General features: G+C 48.3%; 1 protein-coding gene and 1 long non-coding RNA gene across 42 annotated transcripts in view; one reads left to right on the top strand and one right to left on the bottom strand.

The window, feature by feature from the left end:
* LOC127925337 (polycomb protein suz12-A-like) overlaps positions 1–22,094 on the bottom strand; it is a 47,750-nt gene that overhangs the window by 15,476 nt on the left and 10,180 nt on the right. For all 37 annotated transcript variants that reach the window (XM_052510195.1, XM_052510196.1, XM_052510201.1 and 34 more), the window contains exons 5-11: positions 21,657–21,706; positions 16,839–16,924; positions 16,398–16,641; positions 10,533–10,632; positions 8,221–8,326; positions 1,297–1,480; positions 459–550 (exon numbers count right to left, since the gene is read on the bottom strand). In XM_052510195.1, coding sequence (XP_052366155.1) covers positions 459–550; positions 1,297–1,480; positions 8,221–8,326; positions 10,533–10,632; positions 16,398–16,641; positions 16,839–16,924; positions 21,657–21,706 — 862 coding nt within the window. The remainder of the gene's footprint in view (positions 1–458; positions 551–1,296; positions 1,481–8,220; positions 8,327–10,532; positions 10,633–16,397; positions 16,642–16,838; positions 16,925–21,656; positions 21,707–22,094) is intronic.
* On the top strand, positions 16,741–20,044 carry LOC127925339 (uncharacterized). 5 transcript variants are annotated; one of them, XR_008120522.1, is made up of 3 exons: positions 16,741–17,785; positions 18,574–18,777; positions 19,903–20,044. It is a non-coding gene; the product is annotated as an uncharacterized LOC127925339 (long non-coding RNA). The 5 variants fall into 5 exon arrangements; XR_008120521.1 differs by having other exon boundaries at positions 16,744–17,751; XR_008120519.1 differs by lacking the exon at positions 16,741–17,785 and adding an exon at positions 18,290–18,400.

Raw genomic sequence — 22,094 nt, 5'->3', positions numbered from 1 at the left:
GTCAGACCTGTTATAAAGGACCAGGTCTCTAATAACCCCCAGTCAGACCTGTTATAAAGGACCAGGTCTCTAATACCATCCACCCCGAGTCAGACCTGTTATAAAGGACCAGGTCTCTAATAACCACCAGTCAGACCTGTTATAAAGGACCAGGTCTCTAATACCATCCACCCCCAGTCAGGCCTGTTATAAAAGACCAGGTCTCGAATAACCCCAGTCAGACCTGTTATAAAGAACCAGGTCTCTAATAACCCCCAGTCAGACCTGTTATAAAGGACCAGGTCTCTAATAACCCCCAGTCAGACCTGTTATAAAGAACCAGGTCTCTAATACCATCCACCTCCAGTCAGACACATAACAAGAGAACAAAGACAAGCACAACACAACTGATTCAGACATGGATTGCACAATGCAATCTGCTCTAAAGTCAAGAATACAAGTGTGTTTCTCCTTCTCACCTGGTAGAATATGCGTAGATTGTCACTTGGTTCCTCAAGTGTGTGTTCTTGTCTCATCTGAAACTCTGAACTGCTGAAGGAGTCTTTCACAGCTACAGAGAGAGGGAAGAAACGTGTTCCACGTTTAAAGGGATTCTTTGGTGAGGTCATAGAACGTGTACCACGTTTAAAGGGATTCTTTGGTGAGGTCATAGAACGTGTACCACGTTTAAAGGGATTCTTTGGTGAGGTCATAGAACGTGTTCCACGTTAAAAGGGATTATTTGGTGAGGTCATAGAACGTGTACCACGTTTAAAGGGATTCTTTGGTGAGGTCATAGAACGTGTTCCACGTTCAAAGGGATTCTTTAACGTGTTCCACGTTTAAAGGGATTCTTTGGTGAGGTCATAGAACGTGTTCCACGTTCAAAGGGATTCTTTAACCTGTTCCACGTTCAAAGGGATTCTTTAACGTGTTCCATGTTTAAAGGGATACTTCAGGATTTTGGTAATGAGGTCATTTATCTACTTCCCCAGAAATCAGATGAACTCGTGGATACTACTTTTATTTTTCAGTGTCCAGTATGAAGGATGTTGCTAACTATCACTGGCGCAATTGCTAACTAATGTTCGCTAGCAGACACCATAGACTTCCAGTCATTGTGCTAACGCTAGTTAGCATTGGCTCACAAAACTACCTCTTAACTTCCTTTATAAACGGACGCAAAGACATAAAAATGATATTCATTTAAACATGGTGTATGTTAACGTATCCCTTTAAATTGACACCATTTAGTGAGCTTCTACAGATTACAACAGTCCGTATGTGTGCGCGTGCGTCGTCTGGCCCGTGTCTCACCTACGGTCTGAGTGGGTCTGAGGGAGCAGGGCTTAGGGTCGGAGGTCAGGCTGCTAGCGTCAGCGTTCCGTGTGGCGAGGGGTTTGGCCACAGGGGCCGTGGACCTATCACTGGGCTCGCCTGTCCAACGCAGTGTGAACTGGAGAGTAGGACCCTTGGAGAACGTCTCAAACGGAGGGAGGAGCTACAGAAAGTGGGGGAGGGAGAGAGAGAGACAAAGACATGAGTAAAGGGAAGTGCTGACCTCTTCCGGTCTGTTCAGAGAGGAAGACCAGGGGCCTGGGAGGAGGAATAACACACTAGTGATGCACACTATACAAAACTTCTGTACTTTTTTTGATACAATCATTTTTATTTTCGATACTTCCTGCCAAATGTATCTCTCGGATCAAATTTGTTTATCAACGCAGTCGATGTCCCCAACGGAGTACACCGTGCCTGTCGCCACTTAGCCTGTACTGGGAGTCTGGACTGTATCATGTTAGCTCCCCACTTAGCCTGGACTGGGAGTCTGGACTGTATCATGTTAGCTCTCCACTCAGCCTGTACTGGGAGTCTGGACTGTATCATGTTAGCTCTCCACTCAGCCTGTACTGGGAGTCTGTGGACTGTATCATGTTAGCTCCCCACTTAGCCTGGACTGGGAGTCTGGACTGTATCATGTTAGCTCTCCACTTAGCCTGTACTGGGAGTCTGGACTGTATCATGTTAGCTCTCCACTCAACCTGTACTGGGAGTCTGGACTGTATCATGTTAGCTCCCCACTTAGCCTGGACTGGGAGTCTGGACTGTATCATGTTAGCTCTCCACTTAGCCTGTACTGGGAGTCTGGACTGTATCATGTTAGCTCCCCACTTAGCCTGGACTGGGAGTCTGGACTGTATCATGTTAGCTCTCTACTTAGCCTGTACTGGGAGTCTGGACTGTATCATGTTAGCTCTCCACTCAGCCTGTACTGGGAGTCTGGACTGTATCATGTTAGCTCCCCACTTAGCCTGTACTGGGAGTCTGGACTGTATCATGTTAGCTCTCCACTCAGCCTGTACTGGGAGTCTGGACTGTATCATGTTAGCTCCCCACTTAGCCTGGACTGGGAGTCTGGACTGTATCATGTTAGCTCTCCACTTAGCCTGTACTGGGAGTCTGGACTGTATCATGTTAGCTCTCCACTCAACCTGTACTGGGAGTCTGGACTGTATCATGTTAGCTCTCCACTAAGCCTGTACTGGGAGTATGGACTGTATCATGTTAGCTGACCACTGAGCCTGTACTGGGAGTCTGGACTGTATCATGTTAGCTCTCTACTTAGCCTGTACTGGGAGTCTGGACTGTATCATGTTAGCTGACCACTTAGTCTGGACAGTATCATGTTAGCTCTCCACTTAGCCTGTACTGTATCATGTTAGCTCTCCACTTAGCCTGTACTGTATCATGTTAGCTCTCCACTTAGCCTGTACTGGGAGTCTGGACTGTATCATGTTAGCTCTCCACTTAGCCTGTACTGGGAGTCTGGACTGTATCATGTTAGCTCCCCACTTAGCCTGTACTGGGAGTCTGGACTGTATCATGTTAGCTCTCTACTTAGCCTGTACTGGGAGTCTGGACTGTATCATGTTAGCTCTCCACTTAGCCTGTACTGGGAGTCTGGACTGTATCATGTTAGCTCTCCACTTAGCCTGTACTGGGAGTCTGGACTGTATCATGTTAGCTCCCCACTTAGCCTGTACTGGGAGTCTGGACTGTATCATGTTAGCTCCCCACTTAGCCTGTACTGGGAGTCTGGACTGTATCATGTTAGCTCCCCACTTAGCCTGTACTGGGAGTCTGGACTGTATCATGTTAGCTCTCTACTTAGCCTGTACTGGGAGTCTGGACTGTATCATGTTAGCTCTCCACTTAGCCTGTACTGTATCATGTTAGCTCTCCACTTAGCCTGTACTGTATCATGTTAGCTCTCCACTTAGCCTGTACTGTATCATGTTAGCTCCCCACTTAGCCTGTACTGGGAGTCTGGACTGTATCATGTTAGCTCTCCACTTAGCCTGTACTGTATCATGTTAGCTCTCCACTTAGCCTGTACTGTATCATGTTAGCTCTCCACTTAGCCTGTACTGTATCATGTTAGCTCCCCACTTAGCCTGTACTGGGAGTCTGGACTGTATCATGTTAGCTCTCCACTTAGCCTGTACTGTATCATGTTAGCTCTCCACTTAGCCTGTACTGTATCATGTTAGCTCTCCACTTAGCCTGTACTGGGAGTCTGGACTGTATCATGTTAGCTCCCCACTTAGCCTGTACTGGGAGTCTGGACTGTATCATGTTAGCTCTCCACTTAGCCTGTACTGGGAGTCTGGACTGTATCATGTTAGCTCCCCACTTAGCCTGTACTGGGAGTCTGGACTGTATCATGTTAGCTCCCCACTTAGCCTGGACTGGGAGTCTGGACTGTATCATGTTAGCTCTCCACTTAGCCTGTACTGGGAGTCTGGACTGTATCATGTTAGCTCCCCACTTAGCCTGGACTGGGAGTCTGGACTGTATCATGTTAGCTCTCTACTTAGCCTGTACTGGGAGTCTGGACTGTATCATGTTAGCTCTCCACTCAGCCTGTACTGGGAGTCTGGACTGTATCATGTTAGCTCTCCACTCAGCCTGTACTGGGAGTCTGGACTGTATCATGTTAGCTCCCCACTTAGCCTGGACTGGGAGTCTGGACTGTATCATGTTAGCTCTCTACTTAGCCTGTACTGGGAGTCTGGACTGTATCATGTTAGCTGACCACTGAGCCTGTACTGGGAGTCTGGACTGTATCATGTTAGCTCTCCACTCAGCCTGTACTGGGAGTCTGGACTGTATCATGTTAGCTCTCCACTCAGCCTGTACTGGGAGTCTGGACTGTATCATGTTAGCTCCCCACTTAGCCTGGACTGGGAGTCTGGACTGTATCATGTTAGCTCTCTACTTAGCCTGTACTGGGAGTCTGGACTGTATCATGTTAGCTCTCCACTCAGCCTGTACTGGGAGTCTGGACTGTATCATGTTAGCTCTCCACTCAGCCTGTACTGGGAGTCTGGACTGTATCATGTTAGCTCCCCACTTAGCCTGGACTGGGAGTCTGGACTGTATCATGTTAGCTCTCTACTTAGCCTGTACTGGGAGTCTGGACTGTATCATGTTAGCTCTCCACTTAGCCTGTACTGGGAGTCTGGACTGTATCATGTTAGCTCTCCACTCAACCTGTACTGGGAGTCTGGACTGTATCATGTTAGCTCTCCACTAAGCCTGTACTGGGAGTATGGACTGTATCATGTTAGCTGACCACTGAGCCTGTACTGGGAGTCTGGACTGTATCATGTTAGCTCTCTACTTAGCCTGTACTGGGAGTCTGGACTGTATCATGTTAGCTGACCACTTAGTCTGGACAGTATCATGTTAGCTCTCCACTTAGCCTGTACTGTATCATGTTAGCTCTCCACTTAGCCTGTACTGTATCATGTTAGCTCTCCACTTAGCCTGTACTGGGAGTCTGGACTGTATCATGTTAGCTCTCCACTTAGCCTGTACTGGGAGTCTGGACTGTATCATGTTAGCTCCCCACTTAGCCTGTACTGGGAGTCTGGACTGTATCATGTTAGCTCTCTACTTAGCCTGTACTGGGAGTCTGGACTGTATCATGTTAGCTCTCTACTTAGCCTGTACTGGGAGTCTGGACTGTATCATGTTAGCTCTCCACTTAGCCTGTACTGTATCATGTTAGCTCTCCACTTAGCCTGTACTGTATCATGTTAGCTCTCCACTTAGCCTGTACTGTATCATGTTAGCTCCCCACTTAGCCTGTACTGGGAGTCTGGACTGTATCATGTTAGCTCTCCACTTAGCCTGTACTGGGAGTATGGACTGTATCATGTTAGCTCTCCACTTAGCCTGTACTGTATCATGTTAGCTCCCCACTTAGCCTGTACTGGGAGTCTGGACTGTATCATGTTAGCTCCCCACTTAGCCTGTACTGGGAGTCTGGACTGTATCATGTTAGCTCCCCACTTAGCCTGTACTGGGAGTCTGGACTGTATCATGTTAGCTCCCCACTTAGCCTGTACTGGGAGTCTGGACTGTATCATGTTAGCTCCCCACTTAGCAACATGGCATGGAGAAATGTTGAAACTGATCATTACTAGTCATAAAACATACAAGGTAGAATAACTTTACAATGCATGAAGATACCGGTAGCTTCCAACTGTGTCGGCTAACTTTCCATGCTAGCTGACAGCTAAAGCTAACATTTCACTACCACTAGTGGTTTATACGCAGGACCCTATTTAAAATGTGAATTCACATAATTTTATGATTCATCGTTTATTTTGTTTTTACATTTTTGTTTCAATGTTGTACATTTGTCACATCCCTATTTTAAATGTCATGATATTTAACTTCTAAGATGCCTAACTATTGAACAGAGTAGCTGAGTTCATCTGACTGGATCAGGAGCCTAACTATTGAACAGAGTAGCTGAGTTCATCTGACTGGATCAGGAGCCTAACTATTGAACAGAGTAGTAGCTGAGTTCATCTGACTGGATCAGGAGCCTAACTATTGAACAGAGTAGCTGAGTTCATCTGACTGGATCAGGAGCCTAACTATTGAACAGAGTAGCTGAGTTCATCTGACTGGATCAGGAGCCTAACTATTGAACAGAGTAGCTGAGTTCATCTGACTGGATCAGGAGCCTAACTATTGAACAGAGTAGCTGAGTTCATCTGACTGGATCAGGAGCCTAACTATTGAACAGAGTAGTATCTGACTGGATCAGGAGCCATTCTGGGACTTGCTAATATACCTTTTATTTATTTATTAAAGAGAGACCTAAGACAACAACATAGCATGGCAGCAGCACATGACAACACAACAGTACATAGAGAGAGACCTAAGACAACAACATAGCATGGCAGCAGCACATGACAACACAACAGTACATAGAGACCTAAGACAACAACATAGCATGGCAACAGCACATGACAACACAACAGTACATAAAGAGAGACCTAAGACAACAACATAGCATGGCAGCAGCACATGACAACACAACAGCACATAGAGACCTAAGACAACAACATAGCATGGCAGCAGCACATGACAACACAACAGTACATAAAGACCTAAGACAACAACATAGCATGGCAGCAGCACATGACAACACAACAGCACATAGAGACCTAAGACAACAACATAGCATGGCAGCAGCACATGACAACACAACAGTACATAAAGAGAGACCTAAGACAACATAGCATGGCAGCAGCACATGACAACACAACAGCACATAGAGACCTAAGACAACATAGCATGGCAGCAGCACATGACAACACAACAGTACATAAAGAGAGACCTAAGACAACAACATAGCATGGCAGCAGCACATGACAACACAACAGCACATAGAGACCTAAGACAACAACATAGCATGGCAGCAGCACATGACAACACAACAGCACATAGCATGGCAGCAGCACATGACAACACAACAGCACATAGAGACCTAAGACAACAACATAGCATGGCAGCAGCACATGACAACACAACAGCACATAGAGACCTAAGACAACAACATAGCATGGCAGCAGCACATGACAACACAACAGCACATAGAGACCTAAGACAACAACATAGCATGGCAGCAGCACATGACAACACAACAGTACATAAAGAGAGACCTAAGACAACAACATAGCATGGCAGCAGCACATGACAACACAACAGCACATAGAGAGAGACCTAAGACAACAACATAGCATGGCAGCAGCACATGACAACACAACAGCACATAGAGAGAGACCTAAGACAACAACATAGCATGGCAGCAGCACATGACAACACAACAGCACATAGAGAGAGACCTAAGACAACAACATAGCATGGCAGCAGCACATGACAACACAACAGTACATAGAGACCGAAGACAACAACATAGCATGGCAGCAGCACATGACAACACAACAGTACATAGAGACCTAAGACAACAACATAGCATGGCAGCAGCACATGACAACACAACAGTACATAGAGACCGAAGACAACAACATAGCATGGCAGCAGTACATGACAACACAACAGTACATAAAGACCTAAGACAACAACATAGCATGGCAGCAGCACATGACAACACAACAGTACATAAAGACCTAAGACAACAACATAGCATGGCAGCAGCACATGACAACACAACAGCACATAGAGACCTAAGACAACAACATAGCATGGCAGCAGCACATGACAACACAACAGTACATAGAGAGAGACCTAAGACAACAACATAGCATGGCAGCAGCACATGACAACACAACAGTACATAAAGACCTAAGACAACAACATAGCATGGCAGCAGCACATGACAACACAACAGCACATAGAGACCTAAGACAACAACATAGCATGGCAGCAGCACATGACAACACAACAGTACATAGAGAGAGACCTAAGACAACAACATAGCATGGCAGCAGCACATGACAACACAACAGTACATAGAGACCTAAGACAACAACATAGCATGGCAGCAGCACATGACAACACAACAGTACATAAAGAGAGACCTAAGACAACAACATAGCATGGCAGCAGCACATGACAACACAACAGTCCATAAAGAGAGACCTAAGACAACAACATAGCATGGCAGCAGCACATGACAACACAACAGCACATAGAGACCTAAGACAACAACATAGCATGGTAGCAGCACATGACAACACAACAGCACATAAAGACCTAAGACAACAACATAGCATGGTAGCAGCACATGACAACACAACACTACATAAAGACCCAAGACAACAACATAGCATGGCAGCAGCACATGACAACACAGGTATTGTTTTGGTATTGAGAAACGCGAGTCCAAATTGTGGTCTGGTGACAACACACACGTACCTTTCCATCCAGGTTCGTTTCCCAGGTGGCTCTCTTCTTGTTGACAGGACAGTCCACCATCTGCTGCATAGACACCTCATACTCTCCATCTAACAACTGCAGACGCCTACACACACACACACACACACACACACACACAAACATTAACAGCAACAGATAGAGGCCATCCAACAACTGCAGACGCCCGAAAGGTCTTCCAGAGCTTCAGATCTGTGATGCAGAGTGAGTCGTTTTTTGTGAAGAAAGGTGATTTCGATACGGCCAACTGCAATGCAGTTGTTGTAGAACAAGCCTCACAGTCCCCCGGAGACGAGGGACAAGCCCCACAGTCCCCCGGAGACGCGGGACAAGCCCCACAGTCCCCCGGAGACGCGGGACAAGCCCCACAGTCCCCCGGAGACGCGGGACAAGCCCCACAGTCCCCCGGAGACGCGGGACAAGTCCCACAGTCCCCCGGAGACGCGGGACAAGCCCCACAGTCCCCCGGAGACGAGGGACAAGCCCCACAGTCCCCCGGAGACGAGGGACAAGCCCCACAGTCCCCCGGAGACGCGGGACAAGCCCCACAGTGAGACGCGGGACAAGCCCCACAGTCCCCCGGAGACGAGGGACAAGCCCCACAGTCCCCCGGAGACGCGGGACAAGCCCCACAGTCCCCCGGAGACGAGGGACAAGCCCCACAGTCCCCCGGAGACGAGGGACAAGCCCCACAGTCCCCCGGAGACGAGGGACAAGCCCCACAGTCCCCCGGAGACGCGGGACAAGCCCCACAGTCCCCCGGAGACGCGGGACAAGCCCCACAGTCCCCCGGAGACGCGAGACAAGCCCCACAGTCCCCCGGAGACGCGAGACAAGCCCCACAGTCCCCCGGAGACAAGCCCCACAGTCCCCCGGAGACAAGCCCCACAGTCCCCCGGAGACGCGAGACAAGCCCCACAGTCCCCCGGAGACGCGGGGACAAGCCCCACAGTCCCCCGGAGACAAGCCCCACAGTCCCCGGGAGACGCGGGACAAGCCCCACAGTCCCCGGGAGACAAGCCCCACAGTCCCCCGGAGACGAGGGACAAGCCCCACAGTCCCCCGGAGACGAGGGACAAGCCCCACAGTCCCCCGGAGACGAGGGACAAGCCCCACAGTCCCCCGGAGACGCGGGACAAGCCCCACAGTCCCCCGGAGACGCGGGGACAAGCCCCACAGTCCCCCGGAGACGCGGGGACAAGCCCCACAGTCCCCCGGAGACGCGGGGACAAGCCCCACAGTCCCCCGGAGACGCGGAGACAAGCCCCACAGTCCCCCGGAGACGCGGGGACAAGCCCCACAGTCCCCCGGAGACAAGCCCCACAGTCCCCCGGAGACAAGCCCCACAGTCCCCCGGAGACAAGCCCCACAGTCCCCCGGAGACAAGCCCCACAGTCCCCGGAGACAAGCCCCACAGTCCCCCGGAGACAAGCCCCACAGTCCCCCGGAGACAAGCCCCACAGTCCCCCGGAGACGAGGGACAAGCCCCACAGTCCCCCGGAGACGCGGGGACAAGCCCCACAGTCCCCCGGAGACGCGGGGACAAGCCCCACAGTCCCCCGGAGACGGAGACAAGCCCCACAGTCCCCGGAGACAAGCCCCACAGTCCCCGGAGACAAGCCCCACAGTCCCCCGGAGACAAGCCCCACAGTCCCCCGGAGACAAGCCCCACAGTCCCCCGGAGACAAGCCCCACAGTCCCCCGGAGACAAGCCCCACAGTCCCCGGAGACAAGCCCCACAGTCCCCGGAGACAAGCCCCACAGTCCCCGGAGACAAGCCCCACAGTCCCCCGGAGACAAGCCCCACAGTCCCCCGGAGACGCGGGGACAAGCCCCACAGTCCCCCGGAGACGCGGGGACAAGCCCCACAGTCCCCCGGAGACGCGGGGACAAGCCCCACAGTCCCCCGGAGACGCGGGGACAAGCCCCACAGTCCCCCGGAGACAAGCCCCACAGTCCCCCGGAGACAAGCCCCACAGTCCCCCGGAGACGCGGGGACAAGCCCCACAGTCCCCCGGAGACGCGGGACAAGCCCCACAGTCCCCCGGAGACGCGGGGACAAGCCCCACAGTCCCCCGGAGACGCGGGGACAAGCCCCACAGTCCCCCGGAGACAAGTGCAGCATATGAGAGTGAGAATGGGTTAGGGAAAATAAGAACTTGAATGGGAATCAAATAGTTGGTTCCCAGAAAGTCCTCAAGTATAGTAAGACATAGCTCTCTGTGTGTGTGTGTGTGTGTGTGTGTGTGTGTGTGTGTGTGTGTGTGTGTGTGTGTGTGTGTGTGTGTGTGTACCTGTTCTTATCAAACACAGTCATCTGAGCTACGAACGTTGTTTCTCCAACTTCTTCTTGTCTGACGGTGGAACCTCTCTTCTTCCTGTTACACACCCCCTCTGTTCCAATACAAGACTGGGGTTAACACACACACACATCCTCTGTACCAATACAAGACTGGGGTTAACACACACACACACACCCTCTGTTCCAATACAAGACTGGGGTTAACACACACACACATCCTCTGTACCAATACAAGACTGGGGTTAACACACACACACACACCCCCTCTGTTCCAATACAAGACTGGGGTTAACACACACACACACACCCCCTCTGTTCCAATACAAGACTGGGGTTAACACACACACACACACCCCCTCTGTTCCAATACAAGACTGGGGTTAACACACACACACCCCCTCTGTTCCAATACAAGACTGGGGTTAACACACACACACCCCCTCTGTTCCAATACAAGACTGGGGTTAACACACACACACATCCTCTGTTCCAATACAAGACTGGGGTTAACACACACACACACACACACACACACACACATCCTCTGTTCCAATACAAGACTGGGGTTAACACACACACACCCCCTCTGTTCCAATACAAGACTGGGGTTAACACACACACATCCTCTGTACCAATACAAGACTGGGGTTAACACACACACATCCTCTGTACCAATACAAGACTGGGGTTAACACACACACATCCTCTGTTCCAATACAAGACTGGGGTTAACACACACACACACACACACATTCTCTGTACCAATACAAGACTGGGGTTAACACACACATCCTCTGTTCCAATACAAGACTGGGGTTAACACACACACACACATCCTCTGTACCAATACAAGACTGGGGTTAACACACACACACATCCTCTGTACCAATACAAGACTGGGGTTAACACACACACATCCTCTGTTCCAATACAAGACTGGGGTTAACACACACACACACACACACACACATCCTCTGTTCCAATACAAGACTGGGGTTAACACACACACACACATCCTCTGTACCAATACAAGACTGGGGTTAACACACACACACATCCTCTGTTCCAATACAAGACTGGGGTTAACACACACACATCCTCTGTTCCAATACAAGACTGGGGTTAACACACACACACACACACACACACACATCCTCTGTTCCAATACAAGACTGGGGTTAACACACACACACACACACACATCCTCTGTTCCAATACAAGACTGGGGTTAACACACACACATCCTCTGTTCCAATACAAGACTGGGGTTAACACACACACACACACACACACACACACACATCCTCTGTTCCAATACAAGACTGGGGTTAACACACACACACATCCTCTGTTCCAATACAAGACTGGGGTTAACACACACACACACACATCCTCTGTTCCAATACAAGACTGGGGTTAACACACACACACACATCCTCTGTACCAATACAAGACTGGGGTTAACACACACACACACACACACATCCTCTGTTCCAATACAAGACTGGGGTTAACACACACACATCCTCTGTTCCAATACAAGACTGGGGTTAACACACACACACACACACATCCTCTGTTCCAATACAAGACTGGGGTTAACACACACACACATCCTCTGTACCAATACAAGACTGGGGTTAACACACACACACACATCCTCTGTTCCAATACAAGACTGGGGTTAACACACACACACACACACATCCTCTGTTCCAATACAAGACTGGGGTTAACACACACACATCCTCTGTTCCAATACAAGACTGGGGTTAACACACACACACACACACACACACACACATCCTCTGTTCCAATACAAGACTGGGGTTAACACACACACACACACACATCCTCTGTTCCAATACAAGACTGGGGTTAACACACACACACACACACACACTCTGTTCCAATACAAGACTGGGGTTAACACACACACACACATCCTCTGTTCCAATACAAGACTGGGGTTAACACACACACACATCCTCTGTTCCAATACAAGACTGGGGTTAACACACACACACACACCCCCTCTGTTCCAATACAAGACTGGGGTTAACACACACACACACCCTCTGTTCCAATACAAGACTGGGGTTAACACACACACACATCCTCTGTTCCAATACAAGACTGGGGTTAACACACACACACACCCTCTGTTCCAATACAAGACTGGGGTTAACACACACACACATCCTCTGTTCCAATACAAGACTGGGGTTAACACACACACACACCCTCTGTTCCAATACAAGACTGGGGTTAACACACACACACACACATCCTCTGTTCCAATACAAGACTGGGGTTAACACACACACACACACACCCTCTGTTCCAATACAAGACTGGGGTTAACACACACACACACCCTCTGTTCCAATACAAGACTGGGGTTAACACACACACACACACACACACATCCTCTGTTCCAATACAAGACTGGGGTTAACACACACACACACACACCCTCTGTACCAATACAAGACTGGGGTTAACACACACACACACCCTCTGTTCCAATACAAGACTGGGGTTAACACACACACACACCCTCTGTTCCAATACAAGACTGGGGTTAACACACACACACACATCCTCTGTTCCAATACAAGACTGGGGTTAACACACACACACACACACACACACACACACACACACACACACACACACACACACACACACACACATCCTCTGTTCCAATACAAGACTGGGGTTAACACACACACACACACACACACACACACACACACACACACACACACACACACACATCCTCTGTTCCAATACAAGACTGGGGTTAACACACACACACCCTCTGTTCCAATACAAGACTGGGGTTAACACACACACACCCTCTGTTCCAATACAAGACTGGGGTTAACACACACACACACCCTCTGTTCCAATACAAGACTGGGGTTAACACACACACACATCCTCTGTTCCAATACAAGACTGGGGTTAACACACACACACACACACCCTCTGTTCCAATACAAGACTGGGGTTAACACACACACCCTCTGTTCCAATACAAGACTGGGGTTAACACACACACACACACACACCCTCTGTTCCAATACAAGACTGGGGTTAACACACACATCCTCTGTTCCAATACAAGACTGGGGTTAACACACACACCCTCTGTTCCAATACAAGACTGGGGTTAACACACACACACACACATCCTCTGTACCAATACAAGACTGGGGTTAACACACACACCCTCTGTTCCAATACAAGACTGGGGTTAACACACACACACACTCTCTGTACCAATACAAGACTGGGGTTAACACACACATCCTCTGTTCCAATACAAGACTGGGGTTAACACACACACACATCCTCTGTACCAATACAAGACTGGGGTTAACACACACACACATCCTCTGTACCAATACAAGACTGGGGTTAACACACACACACATCCTCTGTTCCAATACAAGACTGGGGTTAACACACACACATCCTCTGTTCCAATACAAGACTGGGGTTAACACACACACACACACACACACACACACACACACACACACACACATCCTCTGTTCCAATACAAGACTGGGGTTAACACACACACACATCCTCTGTTCCAATACAAGACTGGGGTTAACACACACACACACACACACACACACATCCTCTGTTCCAATACAAGACTGGGGTTAACACACACACATCCTCTGTTCCAATACAAGACTGGGGTTAACACACACACACACACACACACATCCTCTGTTCCAATACAAGACTGGGGTTAACACACACACACACACACATCCTCTGTTCCAATACAAGACTGGGGTTAACACACACACACACACACATCCTCTGTTCCAATACAAGACTGGGGTTAACACACACACATCCTCTGTTCCAATACAAGACTGGGGTTAACACACACACACACACACACACATCCTCTGTTCCAATACAAGACTGGGGTTAACACACACACATCCTCTGTACCAATACAAGACTGGGGTTAACACACACACATCCTCTGTTCCAATACAAGACTGGGGTTAACACACACACACACACACACACCCTCTGTTCCAATACAAGACTGGGGTTAACACACACACACACATCCTCTGTACCAATACAAGACTGGGGTTAACACACACACACATCCTCTGTTCCAATACAAGACTGGGGTTAACACACACACACATCCTCTGTACCAATACAAGACTGGGGTTAACACACACACACACATCCTCTGTTCCAATACAAGACTGGGGTTAACACACACACACATCCTCTGTACCAATACAAGACTGGGGTTAACACACACACATCCTCTGTACCAATACAAGACTGGGGTTAACACACACACACACACACACACACACATCCTCTGTTCCAATACAAGACTGGGGTTAACACACACACACACACACACACATCCTCTGTTCCAATACAAGACTGGGGTTAACACACACACACACACCCTCTGTTCCAATACAAGACTGGGGTTAACACACACACACACACACACACACATCCTCTGTTCCAATACAAGACTGGGGTTAACACACACACACACACCCTCTGTTCCAATACAAGACTGGGGTTAACACACACACACACCCTCTGTTCCAATACAAGACTGGGGTTAACACACACACACACACACACATCCTCTGTTCCAATACAAGACTGGGGTTAACACACACACACACACCCCTCTGTACCAATACAAGACTGGGGTTAACACACACACACACCCTCTGTTCCAATACAAGACTGGGGTTAACACACACACACACACACATCCTCTGTTCCAATACAAGACTGGGGTTAACACACACACACATCCTCTGTTCCAATACAAGACTGGGGTTAACACACACACACACACACACACACATCCTCTGTTCCAATACAAGACTGGGGTTAACACACACACACCCTCTGTTCCAATACAAGACTGGGGTTAACACACACACACACACACACACACACACCCTCTGTTCCAATACAAGACTGGGGTTAACACACACACATCCTCTGTTCCAATACAAGACTGGGGTTAACACACACACACACACACACACACACCCTCTGTTCCAATACAAGACTGGGGTTAACACACACACACCCTCTGTTCCAATACAAGACTGGGGTTAACACACACACACACCCTCTGTTCCAATACAAGACTGGGGTTAACACACACACACACACACACCCTCTGTTCCAATACAAGACTGGGGTTAACACACACACACACACACACACACATCCTCTGTTCCAATACAAGACTGGGGTTAACACACACACCCTCTGTTCCAATACAAGACTGGGGTTAACACACACACACACTCTCTGTACCAATACAAGACTGGGGTTAACACACACATCCTCTGTTCCAATACAAGACTGGGGTTAACACACACACACACACACCCTCTGTTCCAATACAAGACTGGGGTTAACACACACACACACCCCCTCTGTTCCAATACAAGACTGGGGTTAACACACACACACACCCCCTCTGTTCCAATACAAGACTGGGGTTAACACACACACACACACCCTCTGTTCCAATACAAGACTGGGGTTAACACACACACACTCTCTGTACCAATACAAGACTGGGGTTAACACACACACACTCTCTGTACCAATACAAGACTGGGGTTAACACACACACACCCTCTGTACCAATACAAGACTGGGGTTAACACACACACACACACACACACACACACACACACACACACACACACACACACACACACACCCTCTGTACCAATACAAGACTGGGGTTAACACACACACACCCCATCTACCCTAGTGACATGTAGTTTAACTCCAGCACTAAGCCTACCTATATTCTCATTGGTCTGTCCATTGACCAGTCCGTTGTGCTGCGTCCTGCCTGGTCCAGACACTCTGAACAACAGGGAGTAGGACTTAACCGTGTGGCCGTTGCTGGCATCAAACTCACTACTGGACACCACCAGAGAAGGACAGGAGCCCGGCTTGGGCTGACTGCTGGGAGTGCTGCTGTTTGGGTTCAGAGGCACCTGTTTCTTCCCTGTAGGAACCTGCTTCACTGGACAGCTCACATCCTGGGGGTGGGAGAGAACAGGGGAGTGGAAAGGTGTATGGGAGAGTGGGGAGAAAAGAGAGAAAAGAGGATGAGAGAGATAGAGGATGAGAGAGATAGAGGGGTAAAATGAGAGAAGATGTGAGCGAGCGCGCACACACACACACACACACACTTATATTTTTGTCACTTAGCAGACGCTCTCACTCTCTCTCTTACCTTCCTCTTCTTGTGACAGACTTTAACCAGCAGCACCTCTAGAGAAACAGAGTTCTGCTCATTCTCTGAGTCTACGGATGACTTCTCTGTAGAGGGGGATAAGAAGACAGTAACCGTCAGGATGAGAGGGGAATAAGGAGACAGTAACCGTCAGGATTAGAGGGGAATAAGAAGACAGTAACCGTCAGGATTAGAGGGGAATAAGAAGACAGTAACTGTCAGGATGAGAGGGGAATAAGAAGACAGTAACCGTCAGGATGAGAGGGGAATAAGGAGACAGTAACCGTCAGGATTAGAGGGGAATAAGAAGACAGTAACCGTCAGGATTAGAGGGGAATAAGAAGACAGTAACCGTCAGGATGAGAGGGGAATGAGAAGACAGTAACTGTCAGGATGAGAGGGGAATAAGAAGACAGTAACTGTCAGGATGAGAGGGGAATAAGAAGACAGTAACTGTCAGGATGAGAGGGGAATAAGAAGACAGTAACTGTCAGGATGAGAGGGGAATAAGAAGACAGTAACCGTCAGGATGAGAGGGGAATGAGAAGACAGTAACTGTCAGGATGAGAGGGGAATAAGAAGACAGTAACTGTCAGGATGAGAGGGGAATGAGAAGACAGTAACTGTCAGGATGAGAGGGGAATAAGAAGACAGTAACCGTCAGGATGAGAGGGGAATGAGAAGACAGTAACTGTCAGGATGAGAGGGGAATAAGAAGACAGTAAACGTCAGGATTAGAGGGGAATAAGAAGCCAGTAACTGTCAGGATGAGAGGGGAATGAGAGGGGAATGAGAGGGGAATGAGAAGACAGTAACTGTCAGGATGAGAGGGGAATGAGAAGACAGTAACCGTCAGGATGAGAGGGGAATGAGAAGACAGTAACCGTCAGGATGAGAGGGGAATGAGAAGACAGTAACCGTCAGGATGAGAGGGGAATGAGAAGACAGTAACCGTCAGGATGAGAGGGGAATGAGAAGACAGTAACCGTCAGGATTAGAGGGGAATAAGAAGACAGGTAACCGTCAGGATTAGAGGGGAATAAGAAGACAGGTAACCGTCAGGATTAGAGGGGAATAAGAAGACAGGTAACCGTCAGGATGAGAGGGGAATGAGAAGACAGTAACCGTCAGGATGAGAGGGGAATGAGAAGACAGTAACCGTCAGGATGAGAGGGGAATAAGAAGACATTAACCGTCAGGATGAGAGGGGAATGAGAAGACAGTAACCGTCAGGATGAGAGGGGAATGAGAAGACAGTAACCGTCAGGATGAGAGGGGAATGAGAAGACAGTAACCGTCAGGATGAGAGGGGAATGAGAAGACAGTAACCGTCAGGATGAGAGGGGAATGAGAAGACAGTAACCGTCAGGATGAGAGGGGAATGAGAAGACAGTAACCGTCAGGATGAGAGGGGAATGAGAAGACAGTAACCGTCAGGATGAGAGGGGAATGAGAAGACAGTAACCGTCAGGATGAGAGGGGAATGAGAAGACAGTAACCGTCAGGATGAGAGGGGAATGAGAAGACAGTAACCGTCAGGATGAGAGGGGAATGAGAAGACAGTAACCGTCAGGATGAGAGGGGAATGAGAAGACAGTAACCGTCAGGATGAGAGGGGAATGAGAAGACAGTAACCGTCAGGATTAGAGGGGAATAAGAAGACAGGTAACCGTCAGGATTAGAGGGGAATAAGAAGACAGGTAACCGTCAGGATTAGAGGGGAATAAGAAGACAGGTAACCGTCAGGATGAGAGGGGAATGAGAAGACAGTAACCGTCAGGATGAGAGGGGAATGAGAAGACAGTAACCGTCAGGATGAGAGGGGAATGAGAAGACAGTAACCGTCAGGATGAGAGGGGAATAAGAAGACCGTAACCGTCAGGATGAGAGGGGAATGAGAAGACAGTAACCGTCAGGATGAGAGGGGAATGAGAAGACAGTAACCGTCAGGATGAGAGGGGAATAAGAAGACAGTAACCGTCAGGATGAGAGGGGAATGAGAAGACAGTAACTGTCAGGATGAGAGGGGAATAAGAAGACAGTAAACGTCAGGATTAGAGGGAATAAGAAGCCAGTAACTGTCAGGATGAGAGGGGAATGAGAGGGAATGAGAGGGGAATGAGAAGACAGTAACTGTCAGGATGAGAGGGGAATGAGAAGACAGTAACCGTCAGGATGAGAGGGGAATGAGAAGACAGTAACCGTCAGGATGAGAGGGGAATGAGAAGACAGTAACCGTCAGGATGAGAGGGGAATGAGAAGACAGTAACCGTCAGGATGAGAGGGGAATGAGAAGACAGTAACCGTCAGGATTAGAGGGGAATAAGAAGACAGGTAACCGTCAGGATTAGAGGGGAATAAGAAGACAGGTAACCGTCAGGATTAGAGGGGAATAAGAAGACAGGTAACCGTCAGGATGAGAGGGGAATGAGAAGACAGTAACCGTCAGGATGATGAGAGGGGAATGAGAGGGGAATGAGAAGACAGTAACCGTCAGGATGAGAGGGGAATAAGAAGACATTAACCGGGATGAGAGGGGAATGAGAAGACAGTAACCGTCAGGATGAGAGGGGAATGAGAAGACAGTAACCGTCAGGATGAGAGGGGAATGAGAAGACAGTAACCGTCAGGATGAGAGGGGAATGAGAAGACAGTAACCGTCAGGATGAGAGGGGAATGAGAAGACAGTAACCGTCAGGATGAGAGGGGAATGAGAAGACAGTAACCGTCAGGATGAGAGGGGAATGAGAAGACAGTAACCGTCAGGATGAGAGGGGAATGAGAAGACAGTAACCGTCAGGATGAGAGGGGAATGAGAAGACAGTAACCGTCAGGATGAGAGGGGAATGAGAAGACAGTAACCGTCAGGATGAGAGGGGAATGAGAAGACAGTAACCGTCAGGATGAGAGGGGAATGAGAAGACAGTAACCGTCAGGATGAGAGGGGAATGAGAAGACAGTAACCGTCAGGATTAGAGGGGAATAAGAAGACAGGTAACCGTCAGGATTAGAGGGGAATAAGAAGACAGGTAACCGTCAGGATTAGAGGGGAATAAGAAGACAGGTAACCGTCAGGATGAGAGGGGAATGAGAAGACAGTAACCGTCAGGATGAGAGGGGAATGAGAAGACAGTAACCGTCAGGATGAGAGGGGAATGAGAAGACAGTAACCGTCAGGATTAGAGGGGAATAAGAAGACCGTAACCGGAGGATGAGAGGGGAATGAGAAGACAGTAACCGTCAGGATGAGAGGGGAATGAGAAGACAGTAACCGTCAGGATGAGAGGGGAATGAGAAGACAGTAACCGTCAGGATGAGAGGGGAATGAGAAGACAGTAACCGTCAGGATGAGAGGGGAATGAGAGGGGAATAAGAAGACAGTAACCGTCAGGATGAGAGGGGAATGAGAAGACAGTAACCGTCAGGATGAGAGGGGAATGAGAAGACAGTAACCGTCAGGATGAGAGGGGAATGAGAGGGGAATAAGAAGACAGTAACCGTCAGGATGAGAGGGGAATGAGAGGGGAATAAGAAGACAGTAACCGTCAGGATGAGAGGGGAATGAGAGGGGAATAAGAAGACAGTAACCGTCAGGATGAGAGGGGAATGAGAAGACAGTAACCGTCAGGATGAGAGGGGAATGAGAAGACAGTAACCGTCAGGATTTAAACAAATAACGTGCATGTGATATGATTACATTTATATTTGCCATCGTCCCTGCAAACAAGTTAAACACTTACCGACCATCATCCCTACAAACATCAAGTTAAACACTTACCGACCATCATCCCTACAAACATCAAGTTAAACACTTACCGACCATCATCCCTACACACATCAAGTTAAACACTTACCGACCATCATCCCTACAAACATCAAGTTAAACACTTACCGACCATCATCCCTACAAACATCAAGTTAAACACTTACCGACCATCATCCCTACAAACATCAAGTTAAACACTTACCGACCATCATCCCTACAAACATCAAGTTAAACACTTACCGACCATCATCCCTACAAACATCAAGTTAAACACTTACCGACCATCATCCCTACAAACATCAAGTTAAACACTTACCGACCATCATCCCTACAAACATCAAGTTAAACACTTACCGACCATCATCCCTACAAACATCAAGTTAAACACCATCATCCCTACAAACATCAAGTTAAACACTTACCGACCATCATCCCTACACACATCAAGTTAAACACTTACCGACCATCATCCCTACACACATCAAGTTAAACACTTACCGACCATCATCCCTACACACATCAAGTTAAACACTTACCGACCATCATCCCTACAAACATCAAGTTAAACACTTACCGACCATCATCCCTACACACATCAAGTTAAACACTTACCGACCATCATCCCTACAAACATCAAGTTAAACACTTACCGACCATCATGCCTACAAAAGTTAAACACTCACACCATCATCCCTACAAACATCAAGTTAAACACTTACCGACCATCATCCCTACAAACATCAAGTTAAACACTTACCGACCATCATCCCTACAAACATCAAGTTAAACACTCACCGACCATCATCCCTACAAACATCAAGTTAAACAACATCATCCCTACACACATCAAGTTAAACACTTACCGACCATCATCCCTACACACATCAAGTTAAACACTTACCGACCATCCTCCCTACAAACATCAAGTTAAACACTTACCGACCATCATCCCTACAAACATCAAGTTAAACACTTACCGACCATCATCCCTACAAACATCAAGTTAAACACTACCGACCATCATCCCTACAAACATCAAGTTAAACACTTACCGACTTTATGAAAGAACCCAGTGAAGGTGAGTTGCAGGTGTGAAGCCAGGCTGGGGACAGAGTTATACAAGAGTTACCAAAAAGACCTTAGATGTCATTCTTTCAGGTGTGAATGGATTCATTCAGGACTATGGATATCAAGGACTTAAAGTAATAGTCCACTCAAAAACGATATTCTGGTATTCTACTCATTGATACAGGACATTCGCCTGGAGAACTTTCAACAAGGAAAGTGTAGCAGGCCACATCATCCCTGTATCAACAGTGGACTAATGGAAAAAGACCAGAGCTGTGTTCGAATACCCATACTGACATACTGTATACTACCTACTTAATGAGTACCCATACTAACATACTGTATACTACCTACTGAATGAGTACCCGTACTAACATACTGTATACTACCTACTTAATGAGTACCCATACTAACATACTGTA

Source organism: Oncorhynchus keta, unplaced genomic scaffold, assembly GCF_023373465.1.
Source record: "Oncorhynchus keta strain PuntledgeMale-10-30-2019 unplaced genomic scaffold, Oket_V2 Un_contig_5434_pilon_pilon, whole genome shotgun sequence".
Lineage (NCBI taxonomy): Eukaryota > Metazoa > Chordata > Actinopteri > Salmoniformes > Salmonidae > Oncorhynchus > Oncorhynchus keta.
Note: the sequence above shows the minus strand (reverse complement) of the source record. Positions and strands in the feature narration are given on the sequence as shown.